Below are 19,795 nucleotides of genomic sequence, written 5' to 3'. Positions count from 1 at the left end.
CACCTCTTTCATTAAAGAAAGGAATACATACTGAGAACATCTTTCTGCCATCCGATTAAGCAATGAGCCATTACAATTGTAAATCTTCCAGAAATTCCCCATGGTTCAACTCAACAGAGGCAATTCTTTACTTCTCAGACCATATCTCTCATTTTCAGATAAGCATTGCATTAATTGTGCACAAAAACTTTCTATCATGCTGTTAAAAGAAATGGAATGTGACTGTTCTGATTCCCTTTAGCAACCTTTGACAATGAAGAGATTGAATTATTCATATGTATTTTTAATAATATAACAACATTTTTAAAGCTGCTCACCACTCAATTGCTCAAATAGCACATAAACTCAAAACTGTTTGATTCCAGTGTAAACAGTGCCACTGGTTTTTTTTTCTGCTGTTGTAGTGGCTGACACAACTTACTGTCTCTGTAACTGAGGTAAAAAGGGTTTCAGGGTACTGTTCTGAGAATCACATGCTATGAATCAATTTGCAAGTCATTGGGGTTTTTTTCTTCCTTTGAATGACGCAGATTTTAAGTCTTTTTTGCATTTAATTATTTACAATTAATATGAGTACTAATTCTCTGCACCCCTATCATATAAGTTTGATGTCTTTTCTGAACATAGTTCAATGCAGACAGGTTTTCTCCTCTGTGCTAATAAGCAGCACAACCATAATATTAAAATAGAAAACTTCAGGATGGGGAGGAAACAAATGATACCTATTTTATTTTTAGGGGGAAAAAAATCTACTGAAAAAGTCTGAAGAATATCAGGAGAGATAACACATCCTGTATGAAGAAAAAAACCATAAATATACGTATGCTAAGACTCTACATTGTATTGTACATTTTATAAACTAAGCTTTTGTTTACTAAAGCTACAGTAATAGCTTCTTTTATTCCTTTATAGTATCAATAACTAAATCATGACCAGATAACCTTACAGGAAGAACCATCTAGTAAGATGTTTTGTATTTCTTGCTTCTAAATGTTGTTTTAGATAATGAGAAATTCTATTTAAGTTGCTTTGCTTCCATCTAACATACACACTTGAGCTGTCAGTGTAATTGCATGGCATTATTATTCTCTTAGGCTGCTGCTGGACAATAGAGCTACAGATAGAAATAAAATAGTAATAGCTTGTGACAGGTTACACTTAAAATGTTTGATCAGACTGATCAATGGGCCTTTGCTTCCAAAGCTAAGCTGAGGTTCAAGGAAGGAAAAGATAATGGTTGTTCCAACACTTTGGATGTATCTCAGTGAACTAGAAAGCACTTGGGATGCTGCTCCAGACTTAATACAGATGTCACACACAAGAAATGCTTTTTACCATCTCAGACTCCACGATGGAAATTCTCATCTGCAATTTTTCTTTCAAATAATTCTTTCGTTACTGTCTATTCACTTCTCATACATCTTGGTTTTACTTTAGATTTCAGAAGCTTAATTCTTCTACCCAGCTTTCTAATTATTTTTATTACCTAAACAGCATACTGAAAACTTACTGATATTTGACAGTGAATATACAAATATCCATAACCTGTTAGTTACTGTAAATTAACTGTAACAGGCATTTTAATTAATTTTTTTTTTTTACACCTGTTGACATGAGATTAAACTCTCTGTGCTACTGGGTTTTGGTTTGCTTTTTCCTCTTCTCCATTTACACAATTGCCTTTTGGTTTTTCTGTTTCCTCAAGCTCCTTTTACCCAGAGAACATGCCTCTGAAAGTAATCTCATTCAGGTTGATTCAGTTCTCATTTCAGTTAAATTTAAAGTTATTTTCTTTGGCTCACAGCAGAACATTGCAGAGTCTCTCACTGAGGTATCGAGGATTTTCACCCCATTTCAGCAGCTCATCAGCCATTACTTTTCTCCACACAGATCCCTAAAGATCCAGGACATGATGATTTGTTATAATTTCTGTGCTGAAACAATCATGTTTCTTAAATAAGTTTTCACCAGAAAGGGGGAGGAAAGACGAGCATTTCTAATAATGGTAGATTCCAGGCTTCCACCTCAGAAATTGAAAACAATATTATTTTTAGGCACATCCAGGCACTATGAAAGCATACATTTACTGCCTTTAATTAAATATTTGGATATATTAAGATCCTCAGTTAGCCTAACCATAATACTACGATCAACCTGTAAGCCACTCATCTGGCTTTTGGACTGGCTTCATAACATCTGATGTTAGATTTGGTAAAAATGGCCTTTAATTTATTTCCCACTGACAGAAATTTAACTATGATATTCTATTTTTGGTAATACAGCAGAATTTCTATTCACACAATACACAGGAGGCGCTCAAAAATTTCAATTAAGTTCAGTATATGTTTGTTCTAGTGGGTATATTATACACATATTATATTACACACATATTTAACATACCAAGTGAAGAGAGACCCAAGCTGTCTTCACTCTTGCTGAATGTGCAGAGACAAATCTGCTACAGAGATGTTCATACTCACTGTATTCCAGCCAGCTCTAACTCGGAGAGGATTTATCTCCCTGAGCCACCAGACTTCTAAACCCTGCTAATTTAACATTGTGGGGACAGAACATCTCTGGGACGTCTCTGCCTTGTTTGCCTGAGCAAGATGGAAATGTCTCCATAATCTGGCAAGCCTCCATCTCCTCAGAGAGGCTGTAATTTCAGAGGGCACAAGGCTGGAGCCCACAGGTACATCTCTGTTATCAAACTGGGTTCTGGGATGGGTCTGGAATCAATCCAGTTGTCTCAGGCCTAGGTAGGGCAGAGTGGGAATTCTGAATTGTGCTGATAGAAGAGGCTTTTCCTATTCCATTACTATTTTCCTACCTGGCAGTCAATGTCCTTCACCCATATCCTTTGGCGTTCTTTTTCATCCACTTGGGTAATTCTCTAAAAATATGTTGTTGGTTCGTTCTTCTGAACTACATTTCTCTTTGACCTGCTGTGTTTTTATTCCTCCAGCATTTACTGACTGATAGCTGATCTCAACATTAACCCTTCTAAAAGCAGCTGGAATGGCAGTGGCTGTACTACCTGCTGCTAGTGTAGAGCTGCTGAGATTATATTGCATTTAATGTCAGTTCCTGTTCCAAAGTCAGCTTTTGACTGACTGCTTCCAGTACCACTACCCAGAGTAGCTCAGAATCTGAAATTTTAAATGTGTTAAGTTACATCCATGTCTATAAGCTATCCTAAAAATGTTCTTTTCAGTTGATCTAATTTGCTTGGAGAAACCCTGTGGAATCTGGACAGACCTGTCTGCAATATCTTAGCTAGCTCAAAAGTCTCTTCATGGCACTGTGCCATGCAGATACTGTCATGTTTTTAGGGGTTTGCCCTTGGAAGAGTTTTATCCTCCGGATGCAGTCATGACTATGCTTGTGGTGTGGATTTTTTCTTATTTCTATATCCAACATCACAAATTTCTGTCCAGGCAATATCTGAGTGTTTCATGATTTTCTTTCCCTTTTAATCATAAATATCCTTATGCTATTATTCTAAAGCTATTCATTTATATACCGATGTGCCATTTCTAAATATTTGCACTTCAACATTTTCGAGTGCTGCCATTTTCCTCTGAGAAGCATAATTGTCACCAGAGCTGCAAATATCAGTTATCCCTAGCAAAGTCAGCTCTTTTTGTTCTCCATAGTTGAGTTTTCTTGGATTTAACAATCACTTATATGACAAAACTTTCACGTTCTGGCCTGTCTGGTGACTCTCTTATTCCTACGACTCCACTGCACTGAATGCACTGTGATACAACAATCAGCACTCCTGCCTGTCACCTAGTTCCTCCAAAAAAGATAACCTTCACCTTCCCCAAGGAACACTGTTTGCTGTGTTCCTGATTAAAAACAAAATGTCTCTTTTTTGCCTACCTTCATGTTTCTTATGATGTACAATGCTGAGCTCCACTGCTCTGGGATCTACTGCTTATCATAGAGAGTCTATTGTCCCACTTGCCCTTCTCTGCACTGAAATTGTTCCTCGCCATCATTTGCTCTCAGAGTTGCCTGAAAAAACCCCCAACAGGTTTAGAATTTAATGTAACAGGCCTATTTTCTTTAGAAATCCCAGGAAGTTTGGTTCATCCATGTAAACAACTAGTGCAGAGAGGGCAGATATATGAAATTTCTCTTGGCACCTCTTTTCAACTTTGTCGTTCCCCCCTCCCCCCCCCCAAAAAAAAAAGGAATTCTCAGTCGTAAAAGATTCTTTGCCATTTAAAACAAAAATAGCCAGCAGCCTGAGTGTCATGAAACTTCATTACAGAGTAATCTTAACAGTGTCATCACAACTACTGCTTCAATTCATCATATTCCAATGTATCAGCTTCATTCTCCATTTAGCTTGAGTGCTGGTAAACTCAATTTCTGCACATACCCACACTTCAACACAATATAATGCAAACTCCTACACTTTCTAACCATGTCTACAATACAGCCATTTACTCCCTTAATTCTGCTAAGAAATGGAAAAATAAATGCTGTAAGTGGGAGCAGTTCTATTAATTTATTGCAATGAAATAATATTCTAATGCATTGTAATACATTTTTAAAATGTAATTTTCATATTCATGCAGACAATAACTGTCAAGGTATTTTAACAGACTCCTGATCCCTTTCATCATGTTATGTTTTTTAAGCTGCATGAACACAAGCATTCCAGGTTTCAGAAGTGGCAATCTGTTTTGAAACCATGGGGTTTAAGGATACAGCGAGACACTTGATCTCAAAAGCTCTAAAACAGCTTCTTTTCTTCCCCAGAACACTAAAAAACTACTATGCAAAATGATTTCAGCTTGTTTCCTACCCCTGACCCAGAGCAAAGCTGTACTGTGTTTGGTAGGGATGGAATTAATTTTCTTCATAGCAGCCCGAATGGTTCTGTGTTTTGGGTTCATGATCAAAACAGTTTGTAAAACAAATCAATGCACTGAATACCACTGAGCTGTGTCAAGATCTTCTCTGTTTCTCACTCTGCACCCACAATGAAAAGGATGGAGGTGGCCAAGAGGCTGGGACTGCTCACTCAATCTGACCACGGAATATTCCATAAAATACAGCAATAAAAAGCTTGGGAGTTGTTTTGCCCAAGCAGGGATTGCTTGGAGACTGGCTGGTGCATCACACTGATGGTGGGACAGAGTGAGTGACCACCTTTCCATTACTTGGAAATTTTTATTCATATTTCCTTCACTTATTTAACTCTCTCAACCTTGATCTCTAAGTTTTTCTTGGTTTTGCCGTTCTCATTCTCTCCCCTACCCTCTTGCAGGGTAGTGAGAGAGAACAAGAACCCGTAAGTAAGAAACAAAATTGTAGCTGAATAACTTAACCCAGGTTGTCTGTCCCTGTATACCATACTGTGGGTCTCAAGGAAAGATAAGAGCCGGCCAGACAGCAACTGATATTTGTCTGGCATAGTTGTGAAATCAACAGACCTGATGGACAGAAAAAAAAATGAACTCAACTACATACCGTGGAACAACTACTCTAAAAGACCTTTATGGAAAACTTGTAGAGAAAATCATATTTCTCCCTCAATACAATTTTTTTTGTTAAGTGCTAGAAACTTCCTAAATATTTACAATATGCTTTATAAGCATTTACAAACGATTGCTATACAGGTCAGGTAGAAAAAAATAAAACAAAATAAAATCCTGTTCTTCTGTATCACTTCTCCCAAACTTATCTGGCTGTAAAATAACCCTTCAATAATTATATGCATAGCTTTCTTGCATTTTTCCCATTGCTTTTCATGCTACTTCATAGTTTGACTACAAGGTATTCTCTCCTTGAAAGGGTCTATTAAACTTTAAGTAACAATGAATCTCTAATTTATATGTGTACCCTAGGATGGGGTTAAGCTTGGTCATCATCTCCTGTCTGATGCCATCTCCACTCAATTATGTAACAGGAAACAGAGCATGTGAAGGTGGAGACATAAGTCCATTCATCATTGCTACTCGATTTCACATTACCTAAATGCTAATGCTCTCCATCCCCCCAACAATACAGCTTGTCTGCCTCCCTGTCTTGCATAACTAATTAAAACCATGTATGTTCTGCTTTTCTTTCTACTGCAAAAAGAAACATTATTTTCTTTGCTTCTCTGACTCATGTTTTGTACAAGCCTATTCCTTTCGTCTACATGCTCACCTGCATCTTAAATTCAACTGCTTGCTAGATCATTAAATGTCTACAAGAGGTAAGTTCGCCATTTCTCCCCAGTCAAAAATATCCTCAAATTACTTTTTAACTCACAAGTACCTCTACTTGTTTATGCAGATTAGAATCTGAGGCTGAATCGCCAGAGAATGGCGTAGATTTGGTTTATACTTCAATTCAATAGCTGGAGCCTGGCTGCCACAAAACAAGTCAAAGGATAAATACAGATAACCAGGACCAAGTTCTCTATCTATAACATCAAAAAGACAGGATCTTCATGCCTGAAAGGATCAGGCTTTTGGATGACAATCCAATCTCCATTTTAGTGTTGGAGTAAAAGAGTTCTCTGCACTAATGAATCCTTCTAAACTGACATACGTGACACTGGAATTAAAATCCCATGCCTTGTACACAGTCTCCCTCCAAATATCTTTCTATTGAGAAAGAAAAAGGTCAGGAGTTGTTTTCACAGAACTGAGAGCACAGCTGAGCGTCCCAACAGTCATGAGGGTTTGATTGGAGACACGGCCTAAATTCTCCAAACTCACATGCAAGTTCCAACACAATATTGCCATCCCCGAGAGGGAGCTGCTGCTGTAGCCAAACATGTTCCCACCAGATCACCCGAGGCACTGTGCCTATCAGGGAAGCTCTCGAGAGCTTTGCAAGAGCAGTGCCCTCTCACAACTCTTGCCTCGTGCACCGCTATCTCTGCAAGCTTTGGGCATGATAGGGAGCTACATAAATGCCAAGCACTCTTAAAAGTGAAAAATCAAAGGTCATCTAAATAAACATATTCTGCTGCTGCGGGATGAATAATTCTGAGGCTGGAATAGCCTTTCTAATTTTTCAGTAAGACATGAAAGTGCTACTACTTGATGAAAGCATAGGGGACATGTACCCACTGTTGATTAGCATCAGGCACATCTCGTCAAAATCTGTGCCAGTTTGTGGCAAACTTATCATGGTCAATGTCAACACACCCTTGTTTTACTATCAGCAGACCTGCAAACTTCCCTGTTAAGGTGGAGACCAGGTATTTTACACTTGCACTTGCCTGATCGAGCAAAACTGGTATGTACACACCGGGTACAGATTCTCTTCCTTTTGATAGTCTGATTGCACATCTTTATACTGAGGAGGTTAGACACCTTTGACATCAACAGCCATTGTTCAGTTGTACACTCCTTTATAACCCAATATCCTGCTTCATATTTATCTATATTCCCTACTAAATGGGAATATGAGAAGATGGATGCCATAGGAAGGTTGCATAAAGGTTCTTTTCAGTCTTCTCTTTATCAAGTATCTCTGTGTTTCCATGCTATGGCCTTTTTCTTATAGCTCTGCATTCATATTTATGTCTCCCTTCATTTATTGCCCTCTCAAAATCCTTAAGAAGTGACACCAGTGAAGATAAACTAAAATAACCTATATTAATTTAAAATAATATCTGCCAGTTCTACATTGTTGCATATTGTACTACTTCCAAAGGCAGCTATGCAATTATAGGTACTTGGGTGCATAAAGTGATACGGAGGTTTCTATGGCAATTATTCATTTTAATTGAAAATTGTGTAGGGAAAGACTCATTTCAAGTGCAGCATGCAATTTGCATTTGTTTCTAGAAAATCTGAATTTCCTTAGGGTGAGCTGTGAATTCCTATTTTTTGGGAGGACACAATCTTTAAAATTCTCTTGGGGGAGGAGGGGGTTGGAGATCAAGGTAAGGTTGTTTAGCTTATTTACATTCAGGAACATGTACCCACTTATTCACTGCAATATTTTTTTCTGTCTGGTAAAGTTTTGATATTTTAAATGAAAGAGAAAGAACTAAAAATAGAATTGAAACAATGTCCTTGAATCTCTGATGTACAGGAACCAGAAGAAAGACAGAAGTACCAAAAAGGGCAGCAAGGAGACATGTCATCAGTAAGACCAAGACCACCAGCTCAAACATTTCTATTTTCATATATTTTAGCAGCACTGTGTTAGAATAATAATGAAGACAAAGTTATTTCAGGTCTCGATTTATTTTAGTGTCAAAGAAAGAGTTTGTGGGAAGCAACAGTTTTACCTTGGTTGGCTAATAAAATAAAGCTATAACTTAATTTCCTGTAGGAAAATAGGGTTTCTTTTTCATCCTTATTTGCATCACCACAATGAGTCAAACACATTTTAGGCCTAAATTTACAACAAAAACAAAGTAGATGTACCGCAAGTGATGAAGACCTGGAAACAACCTCTGAACTGCGATGTCATGTTCACTAAATTCAGTGTTGCCTTTTCTGAAACAAGGGTCTTGTGATTTTTTTGTCTATATCACTTTAAGACTGTATAAGCCAAGTGCCAGAAATGTCCCAAGTTACAAAGAGTTCTTGTCTCCTTCATAAATAATAAATAAATATTAAACTAATGTGAAGGTTGGGGTGGAAGTGTTCTTTACCTTCACACAGTCCTAACTGAGAAAAATCTGTCCTTAGAAAGAGGTGGCCAAAGCAGTATGTGAGGGGAAACAGAAGAGTAATTTTAATAATGTGGTTTTGGTATTAGTGTGTTTGCCTCATTGCACTTCTGTACTTTAGAATATTTAGAACAGAAAAGGAAGAATGACTCCTAACTTCAACATCAGTGATTGCATTACAGTTCAGAAGAATGCAAAACTACATGAACGTGATTTTCATACTATATATGTCATCCATTTTTAATAAACTGGAGACTAATAATTAACTCCTTGTGGAAAGGCAACAGGAATTTAAAAGGCTCATTCCTTCCAGGTGACTGACTCTTTTTTCCTTTTTCACAAGAAATTCTATTTTGGTTAGAAAATGGCTTCGCAAGGCAGGGGAACCAACCTGATTGAGAAAGAAGCATGAGCACAGAAGGGGAGAGCTTTTCACTGCATGGACAATTTCCTCTATTTTTGGCATCTATTCTGCCATGTGATGGTGGTCCTAAGGTGGATGGTTGGACTTAATGACCTTAAAGGCTTTTTCTAACCTTAGTTATTATATATACTGACAGCTCTCACCGCTCTCATATCCTCAACCCTTTCTGGACTCTCAACCCTCTTTTGACACTTACATGTGTTCCTTCATTTTACTATATGACTCTCTTATAATTATTAAAATACTTACCTATAAAAAAAAAGATTTCTTGAATTTGTTTTATGCTTACAGATGTGAAAGAAATACACTCTCACTCCTGTATGTGCCATTTGTATAAGAAGAAAATAACCTATTGAGGGGAAGTAAAGTTCAAAGTAAGCATATTTGATTTATTTCTGAACATGGAAACATCCAGAGTTATTCAGCTCTGATGGATATAAAGGCTGCTGGTGATGCTGCTTGTCTAAGCCTCTGTTTTCTACACAGAACATTACTCTATAGCTATTCAAGCTTCCATTAATTTTCAGGGTTTGAGAAAAACAGCTATTAAAAAGCAATGCTCATGGTGTTGAAAGTAAGACTTGGAGGTTGGTTTTGGCTAACAATAAGAGACAGGTTTGAATAAACTCTGGCAGAGGCACTGTTGTCAATAAATTAAATGCAATGACTGATTCTAGTAGAAAGTTGCTTTTTTATAGCCAAATTGTATGCCTGGCTGGGAGAAGTGGGAAACGAGGAGGGGAAAAAAGGGGAAACCTTTACAGTTTCACTTGCCAACATTTCCTGACAAAACCACTAATAAATCTCTCTCTCCATTTCGGCTCAATAATGGAAGCGTCAAAAGCATGTGAAGGAAATACCTTTCTTACAGAAACCCATACATATACAAACAGGAAAAATTGCCAGTGAAAGCTGTAACTTCCCTTTCAGAAGTGGCAGAAAGTGTTTTTTTTCCATACAGGAATTGGATGTATTGCGCCCTCCCCTCAATATACTTGAGACTGGAAATACCACACAGAGTGCAAACTGCTGCTAACATAAGACTTAATAGCTCCAGCTAAAGGATCTGAAGTTTTTTTCTTCACCACATGAAGACATTTTCATGTGTAATGGATGCAGAGTAATTCCTCCATAAAATTAATAATCAAATACTCCTTCAAGTCTTGGGACCAGCTAAAAGTTCAATAAAGACTGCGGTCCCTTAAATTTACACACTTGAGCTCTGCACATTTCCTGTGAGGAATATAAATTGCTTCAAGTACTTACTACTTTGCCTGCCATTCAAATTCTGTTGCTTTAATTCATTATATTAAAAAGTAATGCAAATTTCAATTATTTGTTGTAAAAGTAGAGATTTTGCTAAAGCACACAGGAAATTCAATTCACACCAAAATGACTGCAATGCTCCAATTAATATATTTGCTTCACACATCTTTCTCAGCATCCTTTAAAATGTCTCTTATTTTATAAAATATATAGATTTTCTGAGTATTGATGTGCCCTATCAACAGACAAGGTCTCTCTGCTTTTAGTTCTGCAGACATTACTTACCCACCCCAAATCACTAATGACTGAAGCTAAAATGAAGGGGTGCATGTGGGCAAAGGACAGTACAGGACTTAGAGCTGGAAAGTTTGCACGTTATAAACCTCTCATCTTCAATCCTACATTCAAAAGGTACTTATGATTTCAAAGAAATTGCAAATCAAATGATTACACACTACAGGAAATTAGATAAAAGAGAAAGGAACCACTTCAACACCATCAAGAGATTCTATTCAGCTATTATATTAATAGTAAAAAAAAACATATTTTGATTACAGCTTTTGCAGGTATAAAATGACAGGTTTTAGACTCTCCTTTATTGAAGTGCACAGATCACAAAGGGTTTTCAGTTCTACAAGGTGTTTTAATCTCTTGTAATCATTCAGCAAAGCATTTGGACAGCAGTTCTTTAATTCTGAGCAGAGTAATAACTGCACTTGTTAAAATATGTTCTAGACTATGTAGCACCTTTCAAAATAAATTCAAGCGCCCGAATTAAATATAATTGTTGAACTTTTGTACCACTCAACACCAAAGCTTTTACATTTTTTAAAGCCAAGTGATGAATTTATTACTCCTGACTCTAATTTATTTACAGAATCTACTGCAATCTTTATGTTGATGTTCTATCATGTAAAATGCAATGCTTTTTCAGTTCAGATTGATGTCTACAAATATATAGACCACTGCAAAATAATATCCTTATTTTTGTAAGGAATGGATGTTTTCCAGTCTCTTTTTCTTCTCTAATTTAACTAAAATGTAAAAAATCTGCACATGGAAGTACTGGAAACATCAGGACACAAAATCTTAACATTTTTATTAGCTGTTAAGAACAGTTACCACAGCAACTGTGCATTGCACCAATAACCAGACTGCTGTACACTAGTGGCAAACTGTGAGATTATATACATAAATGTAAAAATACACAGAATATATGTTTATGTATACACACTAATAAAAATGAGTCACAAGTTTTATGGGCTACTACTTCTCTTGCCAATCATAAATGCTCTTCCAAGATATTTTGCAACAATATTTTCCAAATTATCTTACAATAAGGCTTTCAAATCCTATTCCTTTTCTTTCAAGGTTTAAATATAATATAATGAAAGTGAGTATTTCATCGAATCCCAGTTAAAAAAATATATATACTAATTATAATGAAAGACATCTATTTCTAGAACATTCAGGAAATACATGAACATCTGAGTATTATAGAGAAATGGTTTTAAACATTTCTTTGTTATAAAAAACAGTGCAGAAGCATAAGTTCAGGGAACAACTTACCTTTTTTGTCATCGAAGTAGAGTGTCTGTTGAGCTGGATTTGACCACTGGAGGGAGGTGTTATCATTTTGATCGACCCTGCAGGTCAAATTTGCTGTTCCCCCTTCAACAACTGTGACGTTCTGTGTTAGTGGGAACTGCCCTTGGCTGCCTGAGGAGGGAGGGAAGGGATGCAGAAAGGAAGAGAATAAGAGAAAAAAAAAACCACAAAACAAAAAACCAAACCAAAACAAACAAACAAACAAAAAACCACAACAACAACAAAAAGAAAAAACAGAAAAAATTTAAGTTGCAGGATTGAACTTATAGCAGCAGCTTCCTACAGATGACTGACTTGGAATTCAATTCAATGACCAAAGAAAGGTAGTACAGTAAATTTTTAAAAACTGCATTTACAACATATTCCCTTTATCTGAGAAACAGCTAGATGACAAGAAATAAGGGTTTTGTCCCTTTCTTTTTCCCCCTCTGTATGTCATACTATTTAGTTCCAAAGAAATACTCTGCAGTTTTTTCTCTTCAGACAGACCAAAGAAAACTCAGTGCAGGCAATACAGTTAAATCATTGTTGAAAACATCACTGAAAGCATAACATAGAAATCCACACTTTTTAACACAGATGGATGGGGCAACCTTGACTCCCTGTTTCTTTTTTATGCATTTTAAAGGCCTCTCAGGATGATGCTTTCTGTGTCAGGTGTGGAAAGCTGTTGGAGAACAAATGTAGTGTGAATCTAACACTTGATGCATACTCTGTTGGGGGAATATAACCTGATCTCATATGAAAATGGAAGAGATGATGCAGTAGGTCTCTTTCACATCTGTGATTCCATCCCATAGCATTATGAATCACATTAAGTGCTTGCTGAAAAGTCACTGGGAAGATTTGCCAATGCCTCTACACAATGCAGGAGCAGTATCAGTCAGGTTCCTGAATCACAAGCATTTCCAATACCATGGTAAGGCCAAAGTGTTTATGTAGTGTGAGGAGAGCACACCCCTTGTCAAACAGCACAGCACATTCTGACAAACAGCACTAGCATTTCAGTAACAGCACAGAAAGAAGGCAGCTCAGGAAAAAAACATGGAACCCGTTTTTAACATGGGTGGGGAAAGAAAAAAATCTTCAATAATAAGCAAGACACATCACTGAACATATGATTGTTATCTAGAAGATATATTATTTATTTAACGGTACAATGAAAAAGAAAGACAACCTAATACTCCAAATGAAATATATGCTTCTTTCTTCTCCTCATTTGGTACAGGTTCTATTAAAAGAAGCACTGAAGAGTAGGTAGAGATGCTTGCATAAGAAGTATAATGCTGAGATTGACACTCAAGTGGGATGTGTCAGAAATTAAAAACCTCTCTACAGTCCTACAGGAGGGAAAAAGCTCATAGAGATGTCACAAGTGCATCAAGGAAATAACATATACAGTACCCATTAATGATACAATCCATAATCACAAACCCAGCATAAAACCTTCAGAGAAACATCCTATTTTAGTGGCTCTCATCTGACTTGTTCCCAGCAAAGTCAAACCAAGTTATGTCTTCTGTACAAAAGCATGATAATATGAAAATCTATTATCTAGGACACAGGCTTGCAGATGACCAGAGTAAGGAAGTACTAAATAAAATATTAACAACTGAACTTCTATTTGTATAAAATATAATATAGGATATTTATATACTGATATTGCCAAAACCATAATTCTAGCCAGATTTAGATTTCCCTGTGCAAAACAATCCAAATAGCCTTACACATGGAACAAAATCACCTACATCAATGAAGTAAATAAATAAAATATTTCCATCAAAATGCAGATCTGAGTAACTAGTATAATTTTTGGTATAAATATCAAATACAGCTGTCTAAAGTTCAAGATTCACCATGTACTGATATTTACTCTAAGAAGGTATTTACTATCAACAGGATAACAGATATAGTAAATAAAAAATAAGGAATACTAAAAATATCATAGCTAATTTGAATACTGGAAATAATAAATGCCAAAATTCTCATGACATCCTCTGTGTCTGACACTTCATTAATCAAACCCTGCTTCTTGAAAACCACACATTGAAAAATATATTACGAGAGAAAAATCATAATAAACTAGGATGGAAAAGAGAAAAAAAAAAAAAAAACAGGAAAGATTTGTCATTCCCTTCCATTTCTCCTCTTTCAATTCCAGTGTGTCAAGGAACCTCAAGATATTGCATAAATTGCTTATCATTTAACTTAGAATTTTGTAAATCCAGAAAAAATGCACATAGTCTCTTATTACTTCCACTAAATTACAGGCAACTTACCAAAGAAATAACCTTCTAAAGTAAGAGCTGTGAATAGGAGGCTATGTGGGCTAAACCACTTTTTGCCTATAAGAAGCATTTAAACAGAACCTAGTGCCAGAGGTTAGCACAGTGAAATCTGTCACATTAAAGCACTGAAATGGGAGGTAGTTTAAGAAAGAACCTGCTGTAATGATTTAGGACCCTATTAACACAGTTTAGGAGATCTCCCCATAATTACCCTGTATTCTCTGTCTGATATTACAGCTCTTATCATGAAGGTGTCAGTGTACATGCACTCTGTCATTTGTTAACCACTTCCAAGTCACAGACTCATCTCTGGTCAGGAGGTAAACTATTCTGATCAGCCATAAAAATGTAAACTGTAGATGTCATAACCTGAAAAGGTCAGAAGACTTTTCTTTTCTCTGGCCACCCTAGTGATTGCTGATGATTTGGAAACAAGAGTTAATTCAGAATATAAAAAGAATACCAAAAAATTCATCTTATCTCTTGCCAGCAGAGAATCTGTATGGTTCTGGAGAAGATGCACAGAGCTTCATGGGAAGTCAGGACTGAAGAAGGAGGTAGAGAGAAAATGAGAGAAAATTTAAGCTGGAAAGTAGCCTGAGTAGAAAGAACAGAGCCTTTGCAGGACAAAGAAAACCATATAAACCAAGTCCAAATGAATACCCATTCATACTGCATAGCTCTTAATAAAGACAAAAATTATTAGCAAGTGATGAGAAAACTAAGAAAAAGAAAAACTTATGAGATCTACTTTACTGTTTGCATCTAACTTGGAACACTGAAGTAGGGCTGGAAGGACAGGACAAGGTTGTAAAGCCCTCTAATACTAATACTAAATAATAAATAAATACTAATACTAAACAAAGCATCAGCAGCATTCCATCTTGACTTAACAAGTCCAGCAATGGAAAATTTAGTGGCCCCTTCAGTAACTTATTTTGGAGAGTAACAGTCATCACTGTTCAAACACAACCACAACATTTAGTCCTGCTCTGAATTCATCTTGCTATAGCACCCAGCTTCCACCAGCTCTTGTATCTTTTCCCTTGCTCTGAAGAGCTCTCTCTTATCAAATTTCTCTTGTAGGCACTGACTGTGATCATATCACCCATTAACCTTCCTTTTGATAATCTAAATAAATTGAGCTCCTAAGTCTGTCTGCAGAAATCACATTTTTCTAATCCTTTAATTAGCCTGTGGCTCTTCTCTGTGCCCTCTTCCCTGTGTCCTCTCCTTTCTGAAGGGTGCAGCCCAGACCTGCAAGCCCCACAGCTGCAGTCACAGGAGGCAGAAATACAGAGGTGATGCCACTTCTCTGCCAGTTTTTGTGTATTGTTTGCACACTTAAAAGAGTCCCTTGGCCCCAGGGTCAGACCCAGGAGTGACTGAAGGTTTACCATGGGGCTGGTGTTTTTCCTCAGGCACTCTTCCACTTCTCCTATTTATACAGCCCTGTATTTCACTGCACAGAATTCAGCTTTTTAAGTAAGTCCAGCGCAATTTATTTCCTACTTTACTATTAACTCAGGTGATTGACAGGTATAATTGAGATAATAAATATGACTTGGATGCTAAACGCCCTAAAGACAGGGCTAACCATCCAGCTTACTTGCTTTCCTCCCAACAAATGGCTGGGAATGAATGACATTTCTAACCTCCTCCAGCAGGTGAAGTCAATCAAACACATAAATATATATATATATATCTCCACCAAAGTTCCACTAAAATATGTAAAATTACATTCTGTTCCAAAACCAAATCTAGAGGGAGGACAAACAATTTTACTGTCTGTATGGAGTACACTAATAAAGAGTTAAAAAAAAATATCAAAAACTGATAGCCCACATTAATAATTCCATTGCCTCTGAAAAGGAAAACACTACAAGGTTATGCAAAGGTAAATTACAAAAAGCAATGATATTACTGCAGAAAGGCATCTGCATCGAAACATCATTGTCATCATGTTGTATCCCAGCCTCTCTGCTCATTTTAGAAGCTTTCTTAGCAACATTATTTCAACTTTCTGGACTAGACGGAGCTATGGTTAAGAATATTCTACCAGAAGTTGTTTCTGCAATGCTTTGTGGAGGACCAATATTCATATCTCATTAACCACAAACTGTTTCCTGTCAAGAAAGGGTTTTTTCTATCATTTTTCCCACCCAGAAATCACGGATAAACGCTTTTACATTTAACACTGATTTTTATCTCAGTATGTAACAAGTCTATGTAGAATAATTATAATTATTTGGTCCAGTTTGTAAACATTCATCATGTGAGTTCCTCTCATGTTTTTCTGTTTATGTTTAGGTTAGGTTTTTTGCTTGGTTATGTGGCTTTGTTTTTGGTTTTTGGTTGTTTTTGTTGCTGTTTTTAACTTTTTGCAATTACAATGAAAGCTCTTTAATGAGTTCAACATTTCCACTATATGCTGAGGTGATACCTTTTAATCAATTTACCAGGCCAATTATAAATGTGACTAGCTGGCTGTAAGCACTGAGAAAACATAATCCTCTCCTTACTTTTGCTTCTGCAAAGGTCTCTTTTTGTAAAGTAAACAGTTATGTCACAAATTAAGAGCATTTCACAGTATCAGTGCAGGAAGCTTTGCCTACTAATGTCACTGCGTATCAGGAAGCCACAAAAAAATGGGTTTGGGTAGAGAGGATGGCCCGGAAAAGAGGTGAGAGAGACAGCAGGAAATTATCAATATTTTGCCACATTGGCTCTACTTTTGAGAGCCTGGCTGACCACTTTTCCTGTGAGGTAAATTAAGTTTATTTGCATGTAAAAGGGGAAAAAGTAATGTCTACAGTTCTATAGCAGAGATTTTTCCTTTCCAGTCTTGCATGGAACTACAAAGCCATGGGCTTTTTATTTGATACCTCTATAGCATGGTGTCAGCCAAAACCAGAGCCCTGAAAAATGCAAAGGTTTAGCAGAAGAAGGAAAAAAATCACCAGCAAATTAGTTTTCAAAACAATCTATTTTTTAATATTGATTTTAACAGGACCAGGCCCTAAAACCAAAGTAAATATTTGGGTGAGAGGGCAAGCAGTTTACTACTTCAAATAGCAGCTTGCATCTATAGGGAGACTACATTAATTTTGGCCTTCTTTGTTCGTAAAGAAACTAAAACATTAGGAAAAGAAAAGCCATTATGATGAAATATCTAATATACTGGATCACTTTCCTGGCTTTCTCACTTAATTTATACATTAAATAATGCAAACATCTCTCCAAGGAGACAAAATGTTATTAGCTTGTCTTTACCTAATTTAAAGAGCAATGATATTGTGAACTTCATTTCAGCAGGCATAAACAGAGCATAAACATTAACAGCACTGTGCAACTGTGAGCTTCTTCTGACTTTGCAATGGGAACGAATCTCCTCCTCTGTTTCGTCAGCAAGGACGACAGATTGGAGGTTAGTGCCCTGGAAATTCTGAAGCAGGAAAATTTGAGGCAAGTTGTTGCCTCTACTATTTTTAAAAAAATTTTTAGAACAGTCTTAGAGAGTGTGGTAAAAATACCGATGACAGATTAAAAAAGACAGTTTAACTCTTGATGCATAACTACCTGCTTTGCTTTATTCTGAAAGAAAATAAAGCAATGTGCTTGCATGTTAAACTGCATTCACACAGCAGTTTTAAAGAACAAAAAAACCTGCCTGGGCATTATTTGATACACAGAGTCCTTGACTGAGTGGATTCACCTTTCTGAACTTGCTGTTTTAAATAGCAGGAACTTTGTCCCATATCTGGATTGTAAATACTTTTTTCAGTTTATGCCCAGAGAGAATATACTGTAAATAGTTTGCTCACTTAAGAAACATTATTTTAAAAAAGACCCAAAAAAACAACCAAACAAAATTGTGTCTTCTAATAATTGCTACATACTCTGGTAACAAAACCTCTTGCAGAGAACACTGGAATTAATGAGAACACTGCAGAAACTTCCTACAGAATGACAGGTTTAGGAGAGAGAGAAGGAATAATGCACAGAATAACTGTTAACCCCAGACCGTGCATTCAAGGTCACTGAGCCTTTTTAAATGTTTTAGCAATACTAAAATAATGCAAAGGACAAGGACACGAGTGCACCAGTACAGCCTCTGATTTCAGACTATGAATTTTACATCTGACAGCAAAAATAGAAAAGAAAAAAGCTGCTTCTTCCTTCCTTCATTCCATGTTTCAGGTGTATGTCTCCAAACCAACAGCTAACTCGAATATCATTAATTTGGACTATATTATAGTGAAAGAGATTGCAGATATAAATAGGAAAAAAAAGAGAAAAAAACAACATATTGAAGTAAAACTATTCCACAACGATTAACAAGAAAAAGTATGAGATAGACAATAGGGGGGGGGGAAAAAGTAGGCACAAACAGTGCTGTTTCCTAGGAACCTTGCCTAAGTGACTATTTTTTACTCTTTTCAGGCTATCACCATGGTATTACTTGCTGTGAATAGAGAAGAGTATCCAATGACTTTATTCAGTTATTATTTATTGAAAGATACTCTTCAACCACTCTGAATTCCTGAAGAAGTTAAAAATCCAAACATAATTGAAGTGAACCTCATCCTCCCACAGAAGTTGTAACAAACTGATTAATTTTCTGGTTGTCATAATTGCAAATATGGCTCAGAGCTTTGTGTCACTTGCCACCTTTAAAGCATTATGCTGAATTCTTTGTGCCTTAACAAATTGAAAAGTCCTTTTTCTCTAAAAGCAGGACAGCATCCAATCCTAAGATAAAGAGTAAGGAATTGGACGCTTTAATTTCTTTGAGCATCTGGGCCTCATTGTCACCATATTTCTATTCCTAATCTGTAACATAAACCAAAGATACCTTCACTAATCTCACAGTTGTGCAGATGGCAAACCACAGCCTTTCCCACAATTCTCCTCTATTTCAATCCTGGTTTGAAATACTCTGGGTCTATATAAAAGCATTTAACATTAATACTGTGGAAAAATATTTTGAAAAGTAATACTTTTATTGAAAATAAATAATGTGTAAAAAAGATGGAAATTACTAGAAATTCCAAAGTAATTAAGAAAATTTTGGCTAGAAGAAAAGATGGACTGATATCATTAGAAATATTAACTTTTCACACAGTATTAAAAGAAAACAATTTTTCTTCAGAAAAAAAATCAAAGTACTTCAGTTTTCATTTTCGCAAATTAAACATTCCACTGAAAGGTAATTATACAAAGAAAAAAATGTGTCAGTAGATTTGATTCATTTTTCCTTCTTCATTTTGCTACAATCCCTTTCATGACTTCTCATATTTGCAAAAAAATTCATATCTATTGGAAAAAAATGCTTTCGTAGGCTTTCCAGCCACTGAGTTCTATAAAGAAAATATACTTGCATCTCTCCAAGAATACACTTTTCCTCCTTCCTTCATTCTTCAAGACATTTTTTTTTATTTGACATTCAACATGCAGGTAACTCACCCAGCAAGGACTTTCTTATTGTACACCTCTTTATTTTCATTCTCTGTTTGACCATTTTCTTCCTATCTGAGCAGAACACAACCAAGGTTTAAAATCTTTCCA

The 19,795-nt window shown here is 36.3% G+C and overlaps 1 protein-coding gene across 2 annotated transcripts in view; it reads right to left on the bottom strand.

Annotated features, from left to right (window-relative positions):
* The window catches only part of CADM2 (cell adhesion molecule 2), a 581,269-nt gene that overhangs the window by 151,269 nt on the left and 410,205 nt on the right, over positions 1–19,795 (bottom strand). For both annotated transcript variants that reach the window (XM_066340913.1, XM_066340912.1), the window contains exon 2: positions 11,901–12,050. In XM_066340913.1, coding sequence (XP_066197010.1) covers positions 11,901–12,050 — 150 coding nt within the window. The remainder of the gene's footprint in view (positions 1–11,900; positions 12,051–19,795) is intronic.

The sequence above is a fragment of the Sylvia atricapilla genome, chromosome 2 (genome assembly GCF_009819655.1).
Source record: "Sylvia atricapilla isolate bSylAtr1 chromosome 2, bSylAtr1.pri, whole genome shotgun sequence".
Classification (NCBI taxonomy): Eukaryota; Metazoa; Chordata; class Aves; order Passeriformes; family Sylviidae; genus Sylvia; species Sylvia atricapilla.
This window is presented reverse-complemented; position numbering and strand designations above follow the sequence as displayed.